The following is a 25,678-nucleotide window of genomic DNA, read 5'->3' on the forward strand; positions in this document are numbered from 1 at the left end:
CTAAACTGGATAAGGAGCCGACTCAGTTCCTGAAAACCTTAAGCACCCCATCTCTTACCCTGGTGACCCAAGCATCAGAGATGTTATCTATAGGGTGGTCTTTAGTAATGTATTATCTAACGACTTTTGCAAACAGACAACTGACTGAGTATAGTTAAAGCAAGTTGGCCCTCAGCTTCATGATGGTTAGGTAAGTAGGGCCGGTGTAGCTTGATAAAAACTTTGGACTCTATCTTATAGGCAGGGAACAAAATTAAAGGATTATGAACAATGAACTGGCAGATTTGTATTTTAATATCTTTTGTTAGTGGTGTGAACAACAGTTGTTAGGGCAGAGGGAAATACTGTTGCCAGAAAAGTAATTTATATTGCTGTTATCCAGGGGCAAGATACAAGGGCTTAAGCCAACACATTGGTAGTAAAAATGGAGAAGGAGCAGATCTGAAACAGATTTAGGCAATAAAACCTACAGGACGTATTGACTTACTGGATCGGAGGGGAGAAGGAATGAGTGAGGATGCTGCCCAGTGTTTCTATTGAGAAACTGGTACCCCGACACAGGAAGGCTATGATAGACTTCAACTAGTTACAAGGTAGCCCTTTAAGGCAGTGGGGAGGATGGAAGAAGGGGCAGCAGGAGAGGAGAACTTTATAATAAAGCCTGAGCAGCCCTTAGCTACAAACTACCTTTTCAGTTTTCTTTTTGAAGAAATAAGTGTTAAAAGTTTTAATTTAGAGGGCCATGAATTTTATCTGGGTACCGTAATGAATTCTAAAATTGATAGTATACTTGTCAAAGAGTGGGCAAAAAATTAAATGTGTGGAATGACCTAGTTTCTTTTGGTCTAGTTTCATCTTGCTGCTCTTAGGTTTTGTATAATATTTAAGCTTTTGGATTATTATGGCTTTATTTTTGTGTCTGTTCTTAAAATATGTTAGGTGATTCCTTTCTTTCAATAGAGAGAAACCATAATTTAATTTGTGCGGCTGTTTTGTTTTTTATTTCAGATACTTGTAACCTTTCTTAAAGATGGTCATAATTCCCCCCCACCTTTTTTTTTAAGATTGGCACTGAGCTAACATCTGTTGCCAATCTTTTTTTTTTCCTTCTCCCCAGTACATAGTTGTACATTCTAGATATGGGTCCTTCTAGTTGTGGCATATGGCCGGATGAGCGGTGCCATGTCCACACCCAGGATCTGAAGCAGCGAAACCCTGGGCCACTGAAGTGGAGCGTGCTAACTTAACCACTCAGCCAATTCAGGGCCGGCCCCTTAATTCCCCTTTTTTGTGACAAACAGTGGTGTTCAGTATTGGAATGGTAATAGCAACACTAACAAAAAGAACTGAAGTCTCTTTTGAAAAGCAGCTTTTGCTGCCATAAATGGCACCTTCATGTTCAGTTTTTGGGGCTATCGAATGTTTGGATGTTGAACCATATTTTGCCTGCATCTCAGTTTTTCAAATTAACAGGAAAATAGGTGATATTTTTCAAATGCTGAGGAGCAAAAAAACATTGAATTTTTTATTATTGAGTGCTATCAACTAAATAGTTTGCCATTTTGTGAAATATTTTTACCTTTATTTATTACTGAGGGGTTAATTGCTTTTATTTAAAAATTACTTACTCAGATATTCAACCTTAGAGTCATTATTACGAATTCTTTGGATATTTTAACCTCAGGAACTACAACAGGTGTTGTGTCGAATTATTTCCTTTCGTTGTATGATATGTCCTAAGTATCAGTAGAATTGAATGCATTGCTCCCAAATGATGCCCCTGGATTATTCATACTTGTAGCTGAAGTATGTACAGGAAGGTGTGTGTGTCTGTATCTGTGGGTGTAGTTGTTTCCATGTGAAACTCTCATCATTAGTCTTATCTCTTGCTGGTGAGATTCTCTTTTTTTTAGGCACATATACAAACTCTGTTTCTCATCACAGTTTTGAAAGAAGCCTTGTTCTTTTTTTTCTCAGATTTTATAGTTGGAATGGTCTAATTTAGAATGTGGTGGTGTCAGAAACATTTTTATTTTTTTTAATACATTTTCATTGAGCTTTTTAGTGGAACAGTGGTTGTATCTTAGTGGAAGGATTCCCCCGGTGCATTCTTTCCTTCCTTAGAGCCTGATTTAAATTGAGCTAGATGTTACCTTGCTTGTCTTGTAGCTTTCTCAACCTCAAGTCAGCAACTAAAGACACAAAAAGGAATAACACTTTAATAGTGTAGTGGAATAAGTTTTAAACTTACAGAGCTTCCATAGGCCTAGACATTCATTGCTTTATATTTTTTCAGAGTTTAGTAGAAAGCACCTAAAAATGAGTAGGGTAACCTCAGGGGTATAATATTAGAGAATTATATTTACCAGCATGGTTTGCTAAAATTGTAAAACTGAACGTATTTTCCTAATCCTCCATATTCATTCATTGTTCCTATGCAAGAATACCATCAGTCAGAGTGTGTACGTGGACGGCAATGTCAACAGATTCACAATCTGCCTTATGCATTTGCTGCTTCAGTGACTTAAAGTGAAATCTTGACAAATGCTTTTTACTAGATCACAAAAAATTTAGTACTCTAATTATTTGTCCATGTATACTTGTAGCTTATTGTTTCTAGCACTCGAGGCACTTTAAAAAATATCAGAAAATACAAAAATGATTTGATGAAGAATAATGAATTAAGATTTAAAACATTAGCAGATTACTAAACATATAGTTTTAGTTGAAAACATTTTCCCTGCGAGTTAACTGGCCAAATTTTGTTAAAAATAGATTCTGCGTGATACATTTTTCCACTATATGAAAGGAGTAAAGTTGATTTTAAGAAATTACACTGGTTGCAGGCCGGACCGGTGGCTGAGTGGTTAAGTTTGCACGCTCCACTTGGGCGGCCCAGGGTTTTGCTGGTTCGGATCCTGGGCACGGACATGGCACCACTTGTCACGCCATGCTGAGGCGGTGTCCCACACACCACAACTAGAAGGACCTACAACTAGAATATGCACCTGTGTTCTGGGGGGATTTGGGGAGAAGATAAAGCAGAAAAAAAAAAAAGATTGGCAACAGTTGTTAGCTCAGGTGCCAATCTAAAAGAAAAAGAAAAAAAATTAACTGGTTGCAATTAATGTTTAGAAGAGTGGCTCACTTACATATTTGAGTGTATCATAATTGTTTTTATTTAAGATCTCTAAATAATATATACTACCCTGCTTTCGCCACGTTACAGCCATACTTCCTTATTTTTAAATCCCTACATTTCATGTAGGACAAGCCTTCCGTAGACCTATGAAATAGTTACTCCTCAGATCTGAATTCTCTTCAGCAGGTAAAATTTTTCCTTTTGTTCACCTAACATTAGAGAATTTTCTTCATATTGCTACTTAATATTCAAAGCTCTTTGGGTTTTTCTAGTAGTACTGTTGAATTTCTGTAATACTAAAGTCTTGCCTTAAAAGAAGATTTTGAAAATAAGAATGTATGGCTGCAAGCAGTACTTCGTACGGGAAGGAAAACAGTGTACGGCAGCATTTGTCTTGCTTTAGTCAATGCTCACCTGGTTTGCCTTTGTGAATTGCTTTGGTTAGTCTGTTGAGCAGAAGCCTGCTGTTTGATTGTTTTGCAATTTTTGCCTCATTAATAGTCGAGTATAGTCCAAGGCAGTGATCCATCCCTGGCTGCCCATTACAATCACTTGGGTAGCTTTAAAAGTAGTGACAGTCATTAAAGTACTGATGGCTGGATCTCACCCCCAAACAGCCTAATTTATTTTGTCTGAGGGGGCTCTAGGGATCAGTAACTTTCAGAATCTTCCCAGGTAATTCAACTGTGCAGTCAGGGTTGAAAACACTGCCCTAAGGTAATTTCAATTTGAAAGCTTGGGAAATTTTGGAGTGGCCATTCTAATTACAGACGATCAGTGAATGCTAACCCTGAATAGTCCCTAAACAGAAAGCTCTATTAACTATGAAAATGGGTTTCAAATACACAACTTAAAACTTAACCAATAATGTGAAGAGAAGTATTACAATAATAGCTATTGTTACTTATTAAGCATCTAAAGAATTCAGGCTTTTCACATGTTGCGTGGTTTTTTTGGTTTTTTGGCTTTTTGGCTTTTCAGCTCCTTTTAGCAACTCTGGAAGGTAGGGATTATCTCTTTTGTTCAAACAGTAAACTGAAGCTCAGAGAGAATGATTTATCCAAGGGGACATGCTGCTTTTAAGTGGCAGAGCCAGAAGTGGGCCATATACGCATTTGATGTTATAACTTGAGCTCTCTTCACTATACTGTTAAAAGATAAACTGAGGCATGTTAAAAATTTTAATAGTTTGAGCTCAAATTGAGAAATCGATTTGAATGAGGCAGTGCCAAACTGGAAGTGGTTAGGAGTGCTCCACCGACAGGAGTTAATGGCAAGACTTTTATAGAGAAGATGCAGAAGCAAAGCAAGGAAATTATTTCATAGGCTCTCGCTGAAGTGGTCACCTTATTTGGGAAAGCCCAGTTGGCTGTTTGTGATTGCTTGTCTTTAGGTTTGATTTCTTAACTTAGAGGCATTTACAGGCTTCGGTCTTAGTTTGCTTAGCTAGGCTGCTAATGCTTTAGAACCAACCACTGCAATCTAATGGCCTCCTTGTTTAATTAACTTAACCATACTATGCTATAGGAAAATTGGATATGTAGTTTGACTTAGCTTTAAATTTATTTCAGGGTTTTATTACCGTCATGTTTCTTTAGAGCCATAGATATCATCACTAGCAAAAAATATAGTGAGTGCTTCGTGTTGGGAAGTAGTAGAATATTTCTGACTTGGACAAGGTTTAGAAATTCGTGCTGGTGGGATGATGGTGGTAAAAGTTAACAAATACAACCCTTTTGTTTAATTCAGAAAGTTTGTATAACTCGTAAGTGTCACTTTTGTTTAATGTTAGAAATTAACTGATTTTGGAATCTAGTTATTTGGTGAGAAATAGCACACACCAGGTTTTTGTCTTACCGTTAACCTGAACCATTTTGTAGCAACATAGTTAAGACTGTACTTACAGCGAAGGTATCATCACAAACTAAAGATTTTGGCCTTTTTCTAAATGTGAAAACCTCATTATAAGCCCTTACTAAAATTTTATGATTTTATAAAATTGGTTGGTCAGGTGGGTAGCAGGGGAAAAAATCATTATAATTTATCAGAGAAGTCTTTCTATAAAAGAAAGAGTACGTTGTCTCGAAATATTAGGAAAGTATACGAAATGTATAGAATCTAAAATTGAGATACGTACACATAATAATCTTGGTAGTATTTAAAATAAACTTATTTAAATTGGAAAAAATTGACTAACCACAAAGCTGAAATTTATTTTAAGAATTATAATTAAAATCACTTGTTTTTAAATGAGGGAAATTAGCATATTCAAAAATCCTGCTACAAATAAGGTAAATTAGTTCTAGAGCTGAAGTAGTTAGATATTTCTACTTCCCACTTAGAGGACCCTATCAGAAGTTAAGGAAAACCTGGCGATCATAAGTGATATGGAAATAAACAAGGACTCAAAGGGAAAAAATGCAGTTTTGCATATCATTTTCATAGTTTTCTAAAGGTGTCCAAATATTTCACTAGTAAAATGTAATTCTAATGGAATAATGACCTACCATTGCCTAGAGTTAGTGTCTCTACAAATAAGCCTTCTCTGATGCATATAGAAAAGAGGCCTGTCACCTTGCTGTAGAAAAATAAGCTTGCTATATAAAAGTTACGTAACTTGCTTCTTTGATTTCTCTTCTGTCGACATTTTTCCACATCTGTTGAAGGTCAGTGTTTATGTATGCTGTGATGTTACTTAAAAAGTAAAAATGCTAAGGGTGAGAGTCAAGGAACTGCAAGTGTTAACCTTTTTTAATCCTCTCATACTTTATGCCCTAGAGAATTCCTGTTATAAGTAGGACATATTTCCTTTTGTGTGGATTTGTATAATGCCACAGATGTTTATGATTACTTTATAAGGCATTGAAAATTTACCACAATTTTTAGTTAAATTACTTATTTACCATGAAAAACAGGTATTTTCCTATGAACACTACAAATTCATAAGTAAAAACACCAACTGGCATCACAAATTAATGCTTTTAGAATTTGACTTTAATAGTGTTAGGCAACTTTGAGTTACATTTTCTTTTTGTTTACCCTAGACTGGAGTCTGCTCTACAAAGTATGTCAAAGGCACTTGAAATATTTTTAAAGTTACGTGATGGAAAAAGAAGCATTTAATTCTGTGAAATGAATAATTCTCTCCATTCAGCACACATACATTGAGCAGCTTTGTGTCCAGTTCTGGGGGGAATTATGATAAATAAGACGTTTCCTGTCCACAGTCAAGCTACAGAATGTTTGTAGGACATTATGGTAAGAACAGAATTCTGTGGAAAGTCCCTAACAGAGTAGGACATCAACAGAAGTTTTCCTGGAGAAGGTCACATCTGAGCTGCCTATTCATTAAAGAATATGTTTCTACTATATCTAATTAACCAGTTGATATTTTGTGGTGCAGAGAAGTGCTTTCTTTGAATGGGTTACAAGTGTGCCAGGATACTGAGTCCTTCAGTCCTTGGGACAACCACATGGGGCCTGGGGTGAGAGGGACCCCCAAGCCTAGTCATCTCTGGTTATAAGCAGCCTCTTCCTTTTACCCCAGTGCTCCATACTGTTGTTACCATTTTCCATGTGTCCTGATATGAAGAATATTGGGAAAGTGGTGTAGAGAAATACCATTATGTAATGGAATCTCCACTTAGAGTTTCCAAGGGATCACAGACTTGGGGAAAAAAGATAAATCTAATAAGCAAACTTTTAATATGGCTTATTTTTTTATTTTCTTATTCTGGTAAAATATACGTAACGTAAAAATCACCATTTTAACCATTTTTAAGTGTACTGTTCAGTGACATTAAGTACATTCTCGTTGTTGTGCAACCATCACCACCACCTATCCAGAATTTTTTTATCTTCCCAAACTGAAACTCCACACTCATTAAACAATAACTCCTGGGCCAGCCCAGTGGCGTAGCAGTTAAGTGCACACATTCTGCTTTGACGGCATGGGGTTTGCCATTTTGGATCCCGGGTGCAGACATGGCACCACTTGGCCAGCCATGCTGTGGCAGCCGTCCCACATATAAAGTAGAGGAAGAAGGGCACAGGTGTTAGCTCAGGGCCAGTCTTCCTCAGCAAAAAAGAGGAGGATTGGCAGCAGATGTTAGCTCAGGGCTAATCTTCCTCAAAAAAAAAAAAAAAAACAATAGCTCCTGTTGACGAAAATAATCCATAACCAATCTATAAATGAAAATTTGGGTGAGTTTATCCTGAGCCACAATGTGAGGACCATAGCGCAGGGCCTTCCTTCCCGAAGGAAGGAAGGGCATCAAAGAAGTGGGGTGTACAGAGTGGTTATATACCCTCAAAGAGGATGTTTCACATATGATTGAAATGTCCCTTTTACAATAGTCATGAGACTGCTCTGTCAGCACAGCGATTGATGGACACAGCAGGGTGGCAGTTTGTTGTCTCGAGCTGGGTGGTCACAGGTGAGCACAGCAGTCAGTTTCTAGCCTAGGGAAAGATGCATATCCTTAAGGAAATGCCAGTGTTGGGGGAGTTGCACCTTTATCTTAAGGGCCCTCGTTCTTGTCTTTGGGACATAGCAAATGTTTAAAGCAGATGTACAATGCATGCTCAATGGCCATGTCAGGCCGTTTTGGAAAAAACAAAGTCAGGCCGAATTAGGTTTACACCAAATGGCTTCTTCATATACTCCAATATATCCTATTGTTTGTCATTTCTATTTGTCACTCCCCATTCTTCCCTCCCCCAGCCCCTAACAACCACCATTCTACTTTCTGTCTCTGAAGTGACTACTCTTAAGTGCCTCATATACGTGGAATCATACAGTATTTATCCTTTGTGACTGCCTTATTTCACTTAGCTTGATATCTTCAAGAGTCAGCCATGTTATAGCGTATGTCATAATTTCCTTCTTTTTTAAGGCTTTTAATATTTTATTATATGTATATGCCACATTTTGTTTATCCATTCATCTATAGATGAGTTGCTTCAACCTTTTGGCTATGGTAAATAATAATTGGCATACAGATGTCTGTTTGAGTCCCTGCTTTCAGTTCTTTTGGGTGTATACCTAAAAGTGTAATTGCTGGATCATATAATTCTATTTTTAATTTTTTAAGAAATCACCATGCTATTTTCCGTAGTGGCTACACCACTTTACATTACCAACAACTATGCACAAAGGTTCCAATTTCTCCACATCCTACCTACCACTTAGCACGTGTTGTTTTCTGGTTTTTTGATAATGGCCATCCTGATGAGTTTGCAGTGGTATCTCATTGTGGTTTTGATTTGCATTTCCCTGAAGATTAGACATTAACATGTTTGCATTAGCTCGTTGGTAATATGGCCTGGTTTTTTTTTTTTTTTTTCTTTTCTCCCCAAAGCCCCAGTACATAGTTGTATATCCTAGTTGGAGGTCCTTCTGGTTCTTCTGTGGGGGATGCCACCACAGTGTGGCTTGATGAGCAGTGCGTAGGTCTGCACCCAGGATCTGAACCAGCAAACCCTAGGCTGCCAAAGCAGAGCGCATGAACTTAACCACTTGACCACGGTTGCTGGTCTCTATGGCCTGATATGTTTAAAGATATTTTTGGGGGACTTGTCTAACCAAGGTTAACCAAATATTATTCAAAAGCAACTTATTGTGTAGTATTAGGTCAACCTAATCTTAAATTTTTACTGCTGGGAAGAATCTTGGAGATTTGAGAGTTGTTAATCTGAAATCCATTGATAGTTACAGAGTCCATGAATAGCCTGAATTAAAGCAAAATTCCATCAGATTCTCAAAAGTATCTGTGACCCTCAAAGATTTAAGAACTGGGGCTGACCCCATGGCCAAGTGGTTAAGTTCGCACGCTCTGCTGCAGGCGGCCCAGTGTTTCATTGGTTTGAATCCTGGGCACAGACATGGCACTGCTCATCAAATCACGCTGAGGCAGCGTCCCACATGTCACAACTAGAAGCACCCACAATGAAGAATATACAACTATGTACTGGGGGGCTTTGGGGAGAAAAAGGAAAAAAATTGAAAAATCTTTAAAAAAAATTTTAAGAGGGCCTGGCCCCGTGACCGAGTGGTTAAGTTCGCACGCTCCGCTGCAGGCGGCCCAGTGTTTCGTTGGTTCGAATCCTGGGCGCGGACATGACACTGCTCATCAAACCACGCTGAGGCGGCGTCCCACATACCACAACTAGAAGGACCCACAACGAAGAATATACAACTATGTACCGGGGGGGCTTTGGGGAGAAAAAGGAAAAAATAAAATCTTTAAAAAAAAAAAAAAATTTTAAGAAATGTTAATCTAGCCCAGAATCACCAAAATGTTAAAAAGTCATCTTTTGGGTAGGTGTAATTAAAGTGATTTTTAAAATTTCTATGTTATGCTTTTCTCTATTTTCCAAAATATCTAAAATAATCATGCATAGTGCATCTGATTTTTGTGCTACTTTAGAACTTAAGAAGTAAATCCATATTTAACTCTTAGATGTAAGTTTTAAAAAGTCTACAAGCTAAGAAGAAATAAAATGGACATAATATGTTCCTGTAATTGCTTGCTTTCTCTCAGAGTTACAGCATTCCCAAGTCACTACAAAAAGAACGGGCAAAGCTCTACAGCTACAAAAAAGTGATGTTTACCGTTGAATCCATTTCAGCTGAATTCATTGCCATAAAATATTTGCGTTTGGAGGTTTTTTAATGAGCTTTTACTATAAAAAGAATGTCCAGGTTCTATAGCTAGAAAAGCAATATTTATCATTGAATTCATTTCAACTGCATTTTATTAAGGGAAAATATTTGCATTTAAGTTCTTCATAATGAGATTTTACTGATTTTCCTATAATATCTTTATATAGTACATACTATAATTTCTTTTTAAAGGTATTGAGTATTCTGGGTTTGTTTTTTTAAAGATTGGCACCTGAGCTAACAACTGTTGCCAATCTTTTTTTTTTTTTTTCCTGCTTTATCTCCTCAAATCCCCCTTGGTACATAGTTGTATATCCTAGTTGCAGGTCCTTCTAGTTGTGGCATGTGGGACACTGCCTCAACGTGGCCTAAGAAGTGGTGCCATGTCCACGCCCAGGATCCGAACCAGCAAAACCCCAGGCCTCCACAGCAGAGGGCGAGAACTAACCTGGCCACGGGGCCGGCCCCTATTCTGTTTAATTTTAAAACATTGATTGCTTAATTTTAAAAGCAACCAGAAAGAATTCTCATTAAGTATCTATGTTGGATAAATGGTTACATATCTCTGTTCAGTTTAGCATCCTAAAAAAACTGTGGGAAATCTTTAAGATTTTGTGAAGAACTTTGTAGGATATCTTATCTGTTCAAATTCATTGTCAAGTCTCCATATCTCCTTCAATCTTTTTGGCTAGATTTAAGAATACTCCAAGGAGGGCTTAACTCCCACCATTTAATATTCTTGGGCTTCTATTTCCTCTTCTGTTGAACTGGAACTAGGTAGTCTTATACAACTCTGATATTTGTTTGATCTGTATATCTGCTTAACTGTAATATTTATTTTGCAAAATTTTATATTTTATAACTACATTTTTAAAATTTATATCAGTTTTTTAAATTCCCGTTTTTCCTTTTGCAGCTGTATGCAGGAGCTATTCTTGAAGTGTGTGGATGAAAATTGGGGAGGTTCCCTCAAGTCCAGGGTATGTAAAGTTAACTCTAGTTCATTTTCAGTTTAATCATTTTAAATCAACATTTCACAAGAATAATTTCATTAAATAGTCCCAAGAAAGAAAGTAATAATGTCAGTAAGTATTTTTCCTTCTTAAGCATGAGTCTTACCATGTTAAGGATATGGTCCGTCTCTGAAAAAAAAATGTGAATTTCTCCTAATTTTGTAGGCCTTGGGAAACTTTCTGTAAAAGGCTAGATAGTAAAAATTTTCAGCTTTAAAGGCAACAAGGTTTCTGTTGCAGCTATTGAACTCTGCTTTTGTACTTAAATGAATAAATGTGGCTGTGTTACAATAAAACTTTATTTACAAAAGCAGGCAGGCCAGATATGGCCCACGGACCAGAGTTGGCCAACCCCATATTAGAATCATAAACCTTCAGACACAGAAAGGAATTTTAAACTGTAGAAATGAGGTAGAAAATAGTTTTTTCACTATTCCTACCAACTGTGGTTGATTGGTAGTGATGCCTAGGATTACGACGCTACATTGGAGTTTTGCTAGAAGGAATACTGATTCATTAGCATCATCTTCATCAATTTTTCTCATTTATAACATGATTAATAGATGGTATAAAATCAGTTAATACCTACCTTATAGGACTGTTTTGAGGATTAAATGAGATAACATGTAAATCACTTAGTATGTATTTGGCACCAACAAATGCAGAGTAAATCATTTACTAATTCTATAAATATTTATTGAGTGCTTACTATATGTCAAGCACTATTCCAGTACTGAGGATATTAAATGGTAGGTATTGTTATTGTATCTTTATCTCCCTCTTCAGTTAATAAGTTTGTTACCATCATGCATATCCGTACTCATTTATTGGCCCTGTTTTTAAAAAACAAGACAATTCAAATCAGTAGTACATCAATTATAGCTACAGCCTGGCTCTTCTTTATATGTGAAATTTTGTTTATTTGTCTCCCGCCATTTCTCAGCCTATGACAATCTGGCTTCTCTTTCTACTACTTTATCTCCTATTAATCTTACTTGAGTCTAGCATTTGAAACTCTCTTCTCTTCACTTATGTGAATGCCTTACCTCCTAGTTTCCTTCTACTTCTGTCAGCTCTTTCCATTCTCCTTTCCTGGCATCTCATCTACCACCTACACTTCAAATGTTAGTGTTAGTCACTGTCTATCTTCGTATTTTCTTCCTTTCTTACTCTATGGGATGATGTCTCGCTCCCTCAGTTTCAATTGCAGTATTTACCTGACGACTCCCAATGTATATCTTTAGATCAAACTTGTCTTACATTTCTGACTACAAATGGACATTTCCACCAGTACAGTCTCATGGGTACCTTAAACCAATATACATATGAATCACCTAGGGCTCTTGTTAAAGGCAGAGCGTCATTCTGTAAACTTGGGATGGATCCTGAGATTCTGCATTTCTAACAGTCCTATAGGCTGTGGCCCACATTTTTAGTAGAAAGGTGTTAAACCCAGCATGTCCAAAACCTGAATTAATCCTCGTCTCTGATAAAACTATACCGTCTTCTTCCCAGTTTCCACGAATGGCAGTATCATCAAGCAAAAGCAGAAGCAAGAAACCCAAGAATCATGATTAATCTTTCCCTCACACTTTATACTCAGTCACCAAGTTGTCTCTTTTTCCCCTCCTTCGTCACTTTCAAATCTTACTCCTTTGGCCTTCTCTATGATTTTAATGAGGTCTTTAGCATCTTTTTCAGAAAGATTGCTTACTTGTTTTCTGCTCTACCTGTCTCTGTTCCCTTTTCTTACTTCTGTTGCCTCTTCCACACAACTACCAAAAAGACGTTTCCGTAAGATCTTTGATTATGTGGCCCTCTTGCGTAAAATCCCATCACATACAGAATAAATATCAGACTCAATAGCGTCATATACCAGGCCCATCACGACATGGTCTCTCTTTTCTAGGTTCACACCTCTAGTTCACTTGCAGAACTATTTATAGTTCTCTGAACTCTGACCTCTAAGTCTTTGGACATGCTGCTTGTTCCTGCTGACTTATCCCCCTTCCCAATTCTTGTGGCAAACTCATTCAAAATTTAGTTCAAGCATTAATTTTGGGTGGCCTTTGAACAGAATTTTTCACTCTCCCCTTTGTGTTCCATAGCAGTTCCCACATATTACAATACATTTATTTGGCTTACTGGTCTTTACCTCTACCAAATTAGCAACTCCTTAAAGCCCAGAATTTTAAAATTTTTTATCATTAATATACCCAGAATCTACCTAACACTGTAAGAGGAATTCAAATATTTATTGAATGAATGAATGGATTCACTAAATTTATTTAATTCAAAGGTGCCCCTACTTTTGACAAATGGGAATCTGGTGGAAAACCTTTGTTTACATTGGTTACATACCCTTGATGGATTTATAATCTCCAAAGATTCCTTTTCTGACTTTATTATTCTGAACTGAGAACTCATAATCATTTTAGTCTGTCTTATGTTTAATATCGTACCTCTAGTCTTCCAAGATTCTCTTAATTATTTAAGTTGCCCTTCTCTGTGTTTAAGTGCTTTTAAATTGTCTTGTTGGGAGGACCCAAATGACTCATAATTTTGCACTCCAGATGGTTTGTATACAATAGTAAATTTTCTTATTTTAGAAATACTCTTAAATACCCAGTAGCTTTCATTGAGCACTGTTGAGAATTCAGTTCTCTCGTTGTTTGTTGTTGTTGTTCTGTTTGTATTGTTGTTTCTGGGTATGATAGGACATTTTTATTTAGAATATTCTGATTCAAATATACTTAGTTTTTAATCAACAGGAAAACATCTAATTATCATTCCATGTAATTTTATGTGACAGTTCACAGGTCCTAATCATACCTGCCATAAGCCCTTATAATCAAATCTTAAAACCAATTGAATATGTTGGATGACAACTTATAATGTCATCAAAGGTATATCATTAGATATAGCTGAGTATATTTTGTCTCTTTTTCATTTATATTTTCACTTGTTTATGATTTTCAAAATAAGTTAATTGAAACATTTTTCTTTAACCTCAAGACCTATTCTTCCTATTATCCTCTCATCCCCAATTTTATCCATTTTTTGGGAACAGGGAAGAGGATAGATTTTTTGAATACTCTTTTTAGTTCACTCTGAAGAGCCTCTGAATCATAAGAAGAGTCCCACAACTTCCCAAGCGGTGTGTGTAGCAAAACTTAGCTCGTACGTCTCCTGGGGGGCTGCGCAAGTGACATGCCAGTGAGAATCCTGAGGGAAAAGCTTAAACATTTAATCTGTTTTCTAATCACTTCTGTCTGCTTGATCACTTTGAAGTGTTATTCAGAAAACTGCCGTTGTAATGACAAATAATTAAATTGGCAGAAGAACATCTTCTGGAAATAGAGTAACTGGGTTAATTTCTTTAGGAATCTCTGAACTGATATCATTGAGCTATTTTTCAAACAGCAGCAAGTAAACTAGAAAATAAGTTACTATGCGGTCTTTTTGCAAGTCCCTTGAAGTCTCATATAGCCTATCCTAGTGCCATGGGTATACAATAAGTACTCAAATGTCTGTTCAAAAATTAATCCACTGCCTGTAAAATGTGATTTGCTACTACAGGGCATTGAACAGATATTCCTTCATTCAAAATTGGGAGGCTTGTGGATCTGTGCTTCACAGCGAGCAGAGAAAAGAACTGATGAAAATAGTCATTAGTGACTTATCTTAATATTCTTTTTAAATTTGTTCACTCATTCCAGCCTGTTAAAAATCTGTTGAGTGAGTAAAAGTTATTAAATGTTCTAGGCTCTGTTATGAATACAAAAAGTATATAAGAATAGTTCTTTTCCCCAGAGAGATTTCTTATGTAGTAGGGAACACACTGTGGTAAAGGGTGTGTGAGCACAGCTGACATAGCACGTTTGGCAAAGGGGTGGTATAAAATGCATCAGGATATCATAAGATCATTTTTGTTTGGGGACTTGGGGGTCTGCAGAGTATTTGGACAAATCCTAAAGGATAAAGTTAATAGAGAAGATATCCTCATAAACCAGAATAACATAGTCAGTTTTATTTTGAACTGAATTGGAAGTTTAGGTAGGATATCTGAGACTCTTCCACCAAGTCCTCAAAACCTTAAAAAAAAGCCATTTACTAATCTTTGTTTTGCTGTCCTAAATGCAAGTATAGACCTTCATAATGAAACATGTCTATAGTGCTATTTCTAGTTAATTCTAAGTTTAAAAAGTAAGTTCTCAAAAGGGTGTGTGTCACTGTAAAATCTAAGTAGAGAATGATAACATAGAACTGATATTAAGAACTACCAAGGATCTAAATGAAATGTCTCAGTTGTATTTATTTTAGAAAGATGTATTCTAAATTTTTTAACTTGGACAATTAGACGTGATCATTACTAAAAAGTTGCTAAAATTCAAATCAACAGCAGCCCAAAAAAGGGAAAGCATTCATTTAAAACTTCCTCAACCATGTGCTCCAGATATAACACTCTATTAAAATAAGTTAACATTTCTTTCAGTTGTTATGTGTATTGTGCTAAGTATTTTATATTTTCTGACTTAATGAAGATTTTTTAATGCTTCTGGGCTTTTTCCTTTGCAGATGTATATTTATGGATAAATATATAAATATAACATTTTTCCGTCTTTTTGTAACAACTGTAGGAAACAAACTGATCTATAACCTGCTTTTTATATGTAATGTGAGTTGGCTTCTATATCACTAAATATAGATTGATGTAGTTTTTAATGACTGGATGCATTCGATGGTCCACGTTAATTTAACTAGTAACCTTTCACACATTTAGATTATTTCCAAATTTCCAGGCTTGGTTAGCAGGACCTTGCATTTTGTTGTAACTGCTAGTGCCATCAAGTAGATTCCCACCCCTAGCGCCCCTACGGACAGCAGAGCGGAACCCTGCCCAGTCTTTTTGCGCCATCCTCTCACCTTCTGGTGCTCTATCAGACAATGCTCTGCTCAGTGCTCCACTCCGACAGGCAGGTGGTATGGGTCCCTGACCAGTAGATGAACCCAGGCCACAGCAGCAAAAGTGCCAAATCTTAACCACTAGACCACCAGGGCTGGCTGTCTTGCCTTATTGTGTAATTATTTCCTCAGAATAAAGAAATTCCAAGACCAGCCCCACGGTTTAGTGATTAAGTTCAGCGCACTCCACTTCAGTGGCCCATGTTTGGTTCCCAGGCACGGACCTACACCACTCATCAGCTGCCATGCTGTGGCAGTGCCCATCTACAAAATAGAGGAAAATTGGCACAGGTGTTAGCTCAGGGCAAATCTTCCTCAGCAAAAAAAAAAGAAGAAGAAATTCCTAGAAGGGGACCTGCAAGTTTAAAGAGTATGTACATTTTAAGACTTTCGGTTCATTTTACTAAATACCTTCAGGAAGGCTGTGTCCATTTATATTCCCTCCACAACTAACCCCCAGCAAAATCCTTCTCTCCACCCTCTCTCTAACCTTAAATACTCTTTTTAATTTTTGTCACTCTGACTGAGGGTACCTCATTGTTTTATTTGACATTTCTTTGATTGAGGGTGAACATTTATTTCAAATGTTTACTGACCGTTTGTGTATTTGCCCATTACATTTTCCTGTCCTAGTCTATTTCTCTACTTATTTTCTCTTAATAATTTGTAAGAACTCTTTTATACGTTATATGTTAGAGATGATTTTCTCCAGTATGTCATTTTTACTTTTAAATTTTATTTGTAGTGGTGTTTTGCTTTCCTGAAGTTTCCGTTTTTATATGGGCTTATCTGGAAAGCATTTCCTTTACAGATTTTATATTCCATATTCAGGTTGTCCCTGTTAAATGCTATGTTAGTATGTTGAACCTCTCTCTCTTTTTTTTTTTTAAACACTTATCATGACTGAAATTATTAGATGTGTGATTACTAGTTTAGCATCTTTCTTCCCTACCAGACTGTAAACTCCATAAGAGAGGAATCATGTCTGTTTTATATAGCCTTACCTCTGCCCTCTGGCATACAGTTAGGTATTCAATAAATATTTGTTGCATGAATTGAAAATGTTAATCCATCTGGAATTTATTTAGGTATAAGATATGATGCCAGCACCTGTTGTCCTATATTTTCCCAAATAGTTTGACAGTTTTCTCGAACGTGTGTATTGAATAATTCACACACATACCCTCGATGTGCACACACACACAATCAGTCTCACCCTTCCCACCTCCCTCTCTCTGATTTGAAAGCTTTTACCGTGTTAAAAAATTGATACAGGGCCGGCCCTGTGGCCGAGTGGTTAAGTTTGTGCACTCCGCTTCGGCGGCCTGGGGCTTCGCCGGTTTGGATCCTGGGCACGGACATGGCACCACTCATCAGGCCATGCTGAGGTTGCGTGTCCCACGCAGCACAACCAGAGGCAGTCACAACTGGAATGTGCAACATGCGCTGGGGGTCTTTGGGGAGAAGAAGAAGGAAAAAAAAATTGGTACAGATATTTTCATCTCTCTAAATTTCCTGATCTGTTTCTTTGTTTAATCTATTCTGGTATCAGTTTCACATAGTATATTAATAAACAGTTGAACAAATCCTCCTCTCATATCTTACTTTTTCTAGCTGCCCTGCCTGTTCTCACACGTTTGCTCTTATAGCTGAGCTTTACTCTCATTTTGTTAGGCCCTCAAAATCCCATTGGAATTTGAGATTTTGATTAGTTTGAAACAATTAACATCTTAAAATATTTAGTCTTCCCATTGAAGAGTATGATCCGTCTTTCCATTTATTTATATCTGTTTGAATTTTCGTAGTTTTTCCATAAGACCTGATGTTTTATTTATTGAGTTATTTATACTTTTGCTATTGATCTTTGTGGTTAGCTTGGATTTGAAAGTGAATAATCTGAATTGTTTTCTTCTCTAGCTTTCGTCAGGAGTGATAAACCCAAACTATTCAGAGGACTACAAATCAAGGTAAAGTGATTTTAATGGAATCTCTTTTTCCAGCATTAATTTATTGTTTTTTGAATCAAAATAAATATTTGAGTAAGTAATTGGTTTTTTCTTAAATTAAGAGACTTTATTTCTTAGAGCAATTTTAGGTTTACAGAAAAATTGATGTGAAGGTACAATATTCCCATATACTTATCCCCAACTCCCCCCCAGTTTCCCTTATTATTAACATCTTGCATCGATGGGATACATTTGTTCAAATTGATGAACCAGTAGTATTGATACATTATTATTAACTAAATTCCATAGTTTGCATAGGGCTTATTCTTTGTATTGTGTAGTTCTAGGAGTTTTGCCAAATGTATAATGTCATGTATCCACCATCACACTATCGTACAGAATAGTTTCACTGTCCTAGAAATCCCCTGTGTCCTGCCTGTGCATTCCTCTCCTCACCTCCCCCCAACCCTCGACCCCTGCAACCCCTGATCTTTTCACTGTCTCTATACTTTTGCCTTTTCCGGAATGTCATGTAGTTGGAATCATACAGTATGTAGCCTTTTCAGATTGGCTTCTTTCACATAGCAATATGCATTTAAAGTTTCTCCATATCTTTTCTGTAGCTGGATAGCTCATTTCTTTTTAATGCTGAATAATATGAATAATATTCTGTTGTGCTATGGTTTGTTTTTTCTGTTCGCCTATGGAAGGGCATCTTTGTCACTTCCAGTTTTTGGCAATTAGGAATAAAGCTACTATACACATTTTTGTGTAATTTTTGTGTAGACATAAGTTTTCAACTTATTTGGGTAATTACCTAGGAGCACAATTGTTGGATCGTGTAGTGAGACGTTTAGCTTTGTAAGAAACTACCAAACTGTCTTCCAAAGTGGCTGTGTCGTGTTCCAGGCCCACTAGAGATGAGTGAGAGTTCCTGTTGCTCCACATCCTCATTAGCAGTAGGTATTGTCAGTGTTTTGGATTTTAGCCATTCGACTAAGTGTGTAGTGTTATCTCATTGTTGTTTTAATGAGCAGTTCCTTAACTGAGCATCTTTTCATAAGCTTATTTGCCATCTGTATATCTTCTGTGGTGTGTCTGTTCAGATATTTTGCCCACTTTTTTAATTTTAATTGGGGTAAGAAAAAATACATAACATTAAATTTACCATCTTAACTATTTTTAAGCATGCAGTTCAGCAGTGTTAAGTATATTCACATTGTTGTGCAGTAGATCTCTAGAATTTTTTCAGTTTGCAAAACTGAAACGGTGCCCATTAAACACTAATTCCTGCTCACCCCTCCTCCCAGACGATGGCACCCACCTTTCTACTTTCTGTTTCTGTGATTTTGACTACTTTAAATACGTCGTATGAGTGGAATCATACAGTAATTGTCCTTTCATGACTGGCTTATTTCACGTAGCATAATATCCTTGAGATTCATCCATGTTGAAGCATGTGACAGGAGCTGTTTCTACTGATATGATCATAAGATTCTTTAGCCATGTAGTGATGGATTACGTTAATTCATTTTCAAATGTTGCACCAGCCTTGCATACCTGAAATGAATCTGAATTGGTCGTGGTATATAATTCCTTTATACATTGTTGGATTTGATTTGCTGATATTTTGTTGAGAATTTTTGCAGCTAGTTTCTATGTAATTTCTTATTTCTTTGTTGGACTAAAATGAGTTTTTGAATAAATACTCAAATATTTAAAAATAATTTATGTAGATAACCTGACTGAAAATGTTTAAGTAGTAATGATATTGATTCATTAGCTTGGCGGGCCTATATTTCTAAACTCCACAGGTGGGTTGAGAATATACCAAATGCTAATAGTCACATCAGACCTCGTCTCCATTTCTAGAGTTCATAACCCTAGACGACCTAGAAAACTGAAGCATAAATTCCTGAAAGAAGTCCTCAGAGCTCCCTTCATCATCACTGCTCCATTTTTAGTTATGTAATTCTACTTAATCTAGCAGTGAAGACTGATCTCTTAACAAATGGGATTGTGTTTATTGTCACAATTACCCAGAGTAAGAATTTCTCAGAGCTCTCTAGAGAAGTATTGGACCCAACTAGTAGGTGTAAAGTTTCAGGAGTCTAGCCTCGTTATAAACTTATTACAACAAAATCATTAGATTTCTTAAACCAAAGCAAATTTAAAGTCCACTGTGGAATTCTGTCAGATAATGTGTATGCACAGCCTATTTCAACATTGGCCTTATACGGTCATTAGATGTAGATAAGCTGGATTGAATTGGTTGGGACCTCAGTTGAGGCTGACAAAGCTCTTCTAAGCAGATAGTAATGATGATGTCCCTTTTTTTGTAGTATGTTCGTGGTTCAGACCCTGTACTAAAGCTTTTGGACGACAATGGGAACATTGCTGAAGAACTAAGCATCCTCAAATGGAACACAGACAGTGTAGAAGAGTTCCTGAGTGAGAAGTTGGAACGCATATAAAAGTTGCTTAAATTTTGTCCTATCCTTTTGTTACCTTTGTATCTAATGAAATATTACAGCTCCTAGAAAATAATTTAGTTTTGCTTCCTTCCATTGCTCAGTCTTTGCCTGTGGGGCATTGAACATCTGATTAAAAGTTGAAGTGGCAGCACAGCCCATGATATCTAAGGAGTTGGCAAGCTTAACAAACCTGTTTTTTATAAATTTCCATTCTCCTACATTTGTTGATACCACTAACAAAATGTTTGTATTAGACTTGTGGTTAATTATGCAAATGAAAGTTTGTGATAATTGGTCCAGTTTTACGAACAACAGATTTTTAAATTAGGGAGGTTATTAAGGGAGATGATTGCTATGCTTCCTGTGCTGTGTGCTCCTTGAAAGTAATGACAGAAAACTACAAAGCAAGTAAAATATTCTAGCCTCCACAGATTGCCTGCTCCTCCAATCCGCTCATATTTTTGTATTACCCAGCTTTCCTTTAAATAGAAACGTTGTAGTTTATAATGAATGCACTGCATAAAAACTTTATGGCTTCATTATTATGAAACAGATTCAAGATCTACAGTAAGAGTGAAACATTCACAAAGATTCGCGTTAATGAAGACTACACAGAAAACCTTTCTGAGGATTTGTGTGGATCTGATATCCGGCAAATTTTTGTGCTTTACATTCTTACAGAAAAGTCAATTTAAAAATAAATCATTTGTAAGACCAAAATATAAATAAAAGGTTTTAAAAATCTATCTGAATTTGAAATTCTTCCTATTTGTCCTTTCATGTTTAAAAATATGTTTCTCAGTGTATTTTTATTTTTTATTTTCATATAGGCCTTTTTTTCTTATCATAACTTCTTATTGTGGGCAATACTATTTTGTATTTGTCTAGCAATTTTCTTATTTCCAAAGTGCTCCCATTTATGAACACATCTTTATTGATAACATATAAGAAATGTCTTAAAATATAGAATTTTTATTAGTTATTAAAAATGATTATTTTTGCTTAACCTTCTATGTGGTAAAAGTGACTTCTTCATAAAAGGTGGTTTTCTAAGAACAACATTCGTCCAAATGACTTCAGGTCATTTAAACCTCTTACTGATGTGTCAGATTGGTCTAATATCATATATGTCAACTTAATCTCAGGATAAATTCTTATAATCTGGAAACTTCCTTAACTTTAGATTTTGAACTAAACCACCTTAAAGGCATTTGAAAGTCTTGAAAAACAAATCTACCAGAAAAGGTTTATAGAATATTTATTTTTGGTAGAGATCAGTTATTAAGCTTTACTATCGTCTTATGTCATATCATATTTAAAATTAAGAAGTATTTATTTTTTGCTAAGGAAGATTAGCCCTGATCTAACATCTGTGCTAATCTTCCTCCACTTTATACATGGGTTGCCACCACAGCACGGCTGATGAGTGGTGTAGGGCCATGTCCAGGATCCAAAGCCGTGAACCCAGGCTGCCAAAATGCAGCACACCAACTAAACCACTACACCACAGGACTGGCCCCAAGAAGTATATTTTTAAAGTCAGCAAGAGAATGAATAAACCCTCGGCAATTTAGTTAATCAAAATAAGATACTGTGAGAAGTCCTAGCAAACAGACTATGGTCTACTTTCGGTCATCCAGAATAATGGAGAGGGCCATAGTTTTGGCAGTACAGCACCCTGGATGATGCAGCACTAATCCCTAATGGTGGTTGTTACTTCAGAGCAAGAGGGAGGTGAACCCAGTCATGGATGGGGAAAAACAGCAGGAGACGAGTCGTGGAACAGAAGGGATGAAACTTCATAACTTCTGAGATCGGCATGAAAAACTAATCAGACTGCTGTCTGGGCAGGAAGAGCGAGTTAAATGAGTGTCTGGCATTGGGACTTAAAAAAAAAGTGAAGAGAAGCCCAAAAAGTCTATTATGTTGAGGTTATTATGCGAGATCAAAAGAGACTGAAGAACCCCACAGTATCTTAGAGCTTGAAGTTCTTGAGTTAATGAATAAACATGTTTATCTACGAAGCTCCACTGTTTTAATTGGGATGTTCAAGTTAATCAGCCAGTTCCAACTGTTTTTCACCAATTCCAATGAAAGAACAGCTAAAAGCTTTTTAAAGAAACAAAGAAATCTTGATTACCAAGAAAGGGGTATAAATAGTGATCCAAAAAGTACCGCTTTGTAGCCAAATTCTGACATTTGATTAAGCTTATTCAAGTTCACAAATATGGGTATGTAATAGTCACTTGATATTTATAAATTTCCTCCCCCTGCCAAAATGATGTTACTTATAACCGTTTAAGTTAATTTATGTCTAAATTCCAGAATTTGGCAAAAGCCTCTTACAAGGAGCTATGAGCAAGAACTGACATTTCCTGTTTTAAGAGGATTTGTAGCTTGAAAGCTAGTCTAAAATTAAAGTTAATAAAATGCATAAAATACTTTTGAAAGCAAATACTGCAAAACTTTGGAAATTAAAATTGGCAGTAGCTAGTATGTGAAAGCATGTCTACAAATACATGGGAAGTAGGAGTACCAAAAGGAGTACAACTAGGTAAGTATTTCTTTTACTTGAAAATTAAAGTACCTTTTGATTACTTTCTGTGGTGGCAGAGGACTTTTTCTGAGAGGAGTAGGCCTGCATTTGTGATCAAAAATTCAAAATAGACTTGCTGATTAAATATAAACATTTCACCTTTGAACTGGCCTTTGGCCCAGGAATCAATAGCATGATTATTTATTTATTATTATTTATTTAGAAATACTGAGGGAATAAAACTAAGAATAATGGTCTGAAGCCTCTAAAACTAGTCCTTTCCTGTTAGCCACTCTTGAAACACACTTTACCAATACAGCATTTTCTCTATCCAGCATTATGAAGAGATTGAAGTTTAGACCTTGAAATTCAAAACTTTTTGAAAAACCATTTCGGTAGAGAAACTAAGCTACAGTTGATCCTTTATTATTCATGAATTCCATATTTACGTATTCACCTACTCATTAAAATTTAATTGTAACCCCACAATCAGTACCACCAGCACTGTCAAAGTCATAGGTAGACGTGCGCAGAGCAGCAAACAATTTGTTTCACCCAGTGCACATGTTCCCAGCCAAGGTCAAACTGGGTGACAGTTGGGGCCGGCCAGGAGGTGCAGTGGTTAAGTGCGTACATTCTGCTTCTCGGCGGCCCGGGGTTCCCAGGTTCAGATCCCAGGTGCGGATATGGCACTGCTTGGCAAAAAGCCATGCTGTGGCAGGTGTCCCACATATAAAGTGGAGGAAGATGGGCATGGATGTTAGCTCAGGGCCAGGCTTCCTCAGCAAAAAGAGGAAGATTGGCAGCAGTTAGCTCAGGGCTAATCCTCCTCAAAAAAAATAAATAAAAATTTAAAAAAGAACTGGTGACACTCTACCTTGTTGTGGCCCTTGAGTGTAGTGCTGAAGTAATGTCTAGTGTTCCTAATAAGTTCATGAAGGCTGTGATGTGCCTCGTGGAAAAAATACGTGTTTTAGGCAAGTTTTAAGTTCAGGCATGAGTTACAGTGCTACTGGCCACGAGTTCAATGTTAACAAATCAACAGTGTATATTAAATAAGGTGTCTTTAAATAGAAACACATAGAACAAGGTTATGTCTCGACGGGTTGACAAAGATGTTGTGACCGGAGGCTCCCAGGAACCTGACCCTGCTTTTCCCTGAGAGCCCTGGTATTTGCTAATTCAGAGTTTGTGTCTGACTTTATAGAAGATAATCACTACCCTGAGTACCGACAACCGACTCTTATTTTACATTTTTATTGAGATGTAATTCACATTTAAAATTTATCCACTTAGAGTATGCAATTCAATGGTTTTTCAGTATATTCACAGAGTGGTGCAGCCATCACCACAATCTAAATTTAGAACATTTCATCACCCCAAAAAGAATTCCTATACCCATTAGCGGTTGTTGCCACGCCCACCCATCCCCAGCCCTAGACAACCACTAGTTTTCTGTCTCTGGATTTGCCTATTCTGGACATTTCACATAAATGGAATCGTACAGTATGTGGCCTTTTGTGTCTGGCTTCTTTCACTTAGCATGTTTTCAAGGTTCATCCATATAGCATGTGTCAGTACTTCATTCCTTTTTGTGGCTAAATAATATTCCTTTGTGAATATACCACTTTTTATCCATTATCTGGTAGACATTTGAGTTGTTTCCACTTTGGCTATCGTGAATAATGCAGCTATAACATTTATGTACAAGTTTTTGTTTGGAAATGTTTTCATTTTTCCTAAATATATACCTAGGAATGGAATTGCTGAGTCGTATGCTATCTAAGTTTAACCCTTTGAAGAACTGCAGAACTTTTGCATAGTGGCTACACTGTTTTCCATTTCCACCAGCACTGTACAAGGGTTCTAATTTCTGCACATCCTGAATTGCTTGATGTGTCAGTAAGTGTACTCATTTTACAGTCATATCATCAGGGACCATTGAGATGTGTTAAGCACTTTTCCCTCCACTAAATGGTCCTCAGACTGTAATTCTCTTTTAATTCTTTAGACGATATGTTTTCTTCTCTCAATTTTACCTGCCTCTTCTGCCTTCTGTCTCTTTACTGGATTTTAACTCATTTTTCTCTTCCCCAGCTTCAGTCATGAAAAATTTATGTCCCAACATCTGGTAGAGGTCACATTCTAGTGGGAGAGGCAACCATTCAACAAAAGTACAAGTATATAATTGTAATTATGGTAGAAGCAATGAAGAAGAAAAAGTTTCTAAAAGAGAATTAGAAAAGAAACTGAGTTCAGAGATCTCTGAAGGATGTGGCATTTAAACTGAGGCCCAAAATATGAACAGACGCTATCCAGGAAAAGAGTGAATTGAAATGCTTTCCAATCAGAAGGAAGAGCATGTGCAAAGATCCTGATTTAGTAGAAAGTCTGGAAACTTCACATACATGAAAGAAGGCCAATGTGTCTGGAAACTAGTGAGCCAGAGGGAAGAGTAGTAGGAAATGAGATGGGGAAGGTTGACAAGGAAGATCCAGTTCGTGCCATCTTGAGAATTTAGTTATATTCTAAGTTTGTTTGTAGAATAAAACCAGAAAAGGAAAAAACATAAGCTGGAGAGTGACAAAATCCAATAAGATCAACTCTAAAGGTCATGAACAATTAGTAAATATTCAATCATGCCTATGTAAATACTTCAGTGCTTTATCTAGTTCTTTCACTAATGACTAATAACCTCTTTAGGAGCCTCTAGTATACAATTTGCTTTGTTATTGGTGAGGAAGATTGGCCCCGAGCTAACCTGTTGCCAATCCTCCTCTTTTATCTTGAGAAAGATAGTCCCTGAGCTAACAAATGTGCCAATCTTCCTCTATTTTGTACATGGGACACTGCCACAGCATGGCTTGATGAGTGGTGCACAGGTCTGTGCCTGGGCTCTGAACCCTTGAACCCCAGGCTGCTCAAGGAGAGCACAAAA

At 36.8% G+C, this 25,678-nt stretch overlaps 1 protein-coding gene across 2 annotated transcripts in view; it reads left to right on the forward strand.

The window, feature by feature from the left end:
• SELENOF (selenoprotein F) overlaps positions 1-20,950 on the forward strand; it is a 37,069-nt gene extending 16,119 nt beyond the window's left edge. The window contains exons 3-5 of one of the 2 annotated variants that reach the window (XM_008529649.2): positions 10,723-10,786; positions 17,702-17,751; positions 20,073-20,950. In XM_008529649.2, coding sequence (XP_008527871.2) covers positions 10,723-10,786; positions 17,702-17,751; positions 20,073-20,204 — 246 coding nt within the window. In that variant the 3' untranslated portion in view covers positions 20,205-20,950. The remainder of the gene's footprint in view (positions 1-10,722; positions 10,787-17,701; positions 17,752-20,072) is intronic. The other variant, XM_070592166.1, reaches the window with a different exon arrangement.
• Positions 20,951-25,678: the final 4,728 nt, after the last annotated feature.

The sequence above is a fragment of the Equus przewalskii genome, chromosome 24, assembly GCF_037783145.1.
Source record: "Equus przewalskii isolate Varuska chromosome 24, EquPr2, whole genome shotgun sequence".
In the NCBI taxonomy this organism is placed as follows: Eukaryota; Metazoa; Chordata; class Mammalia; order Perissodactyla; family Equidae; genus Equus; species Equus przewalskii.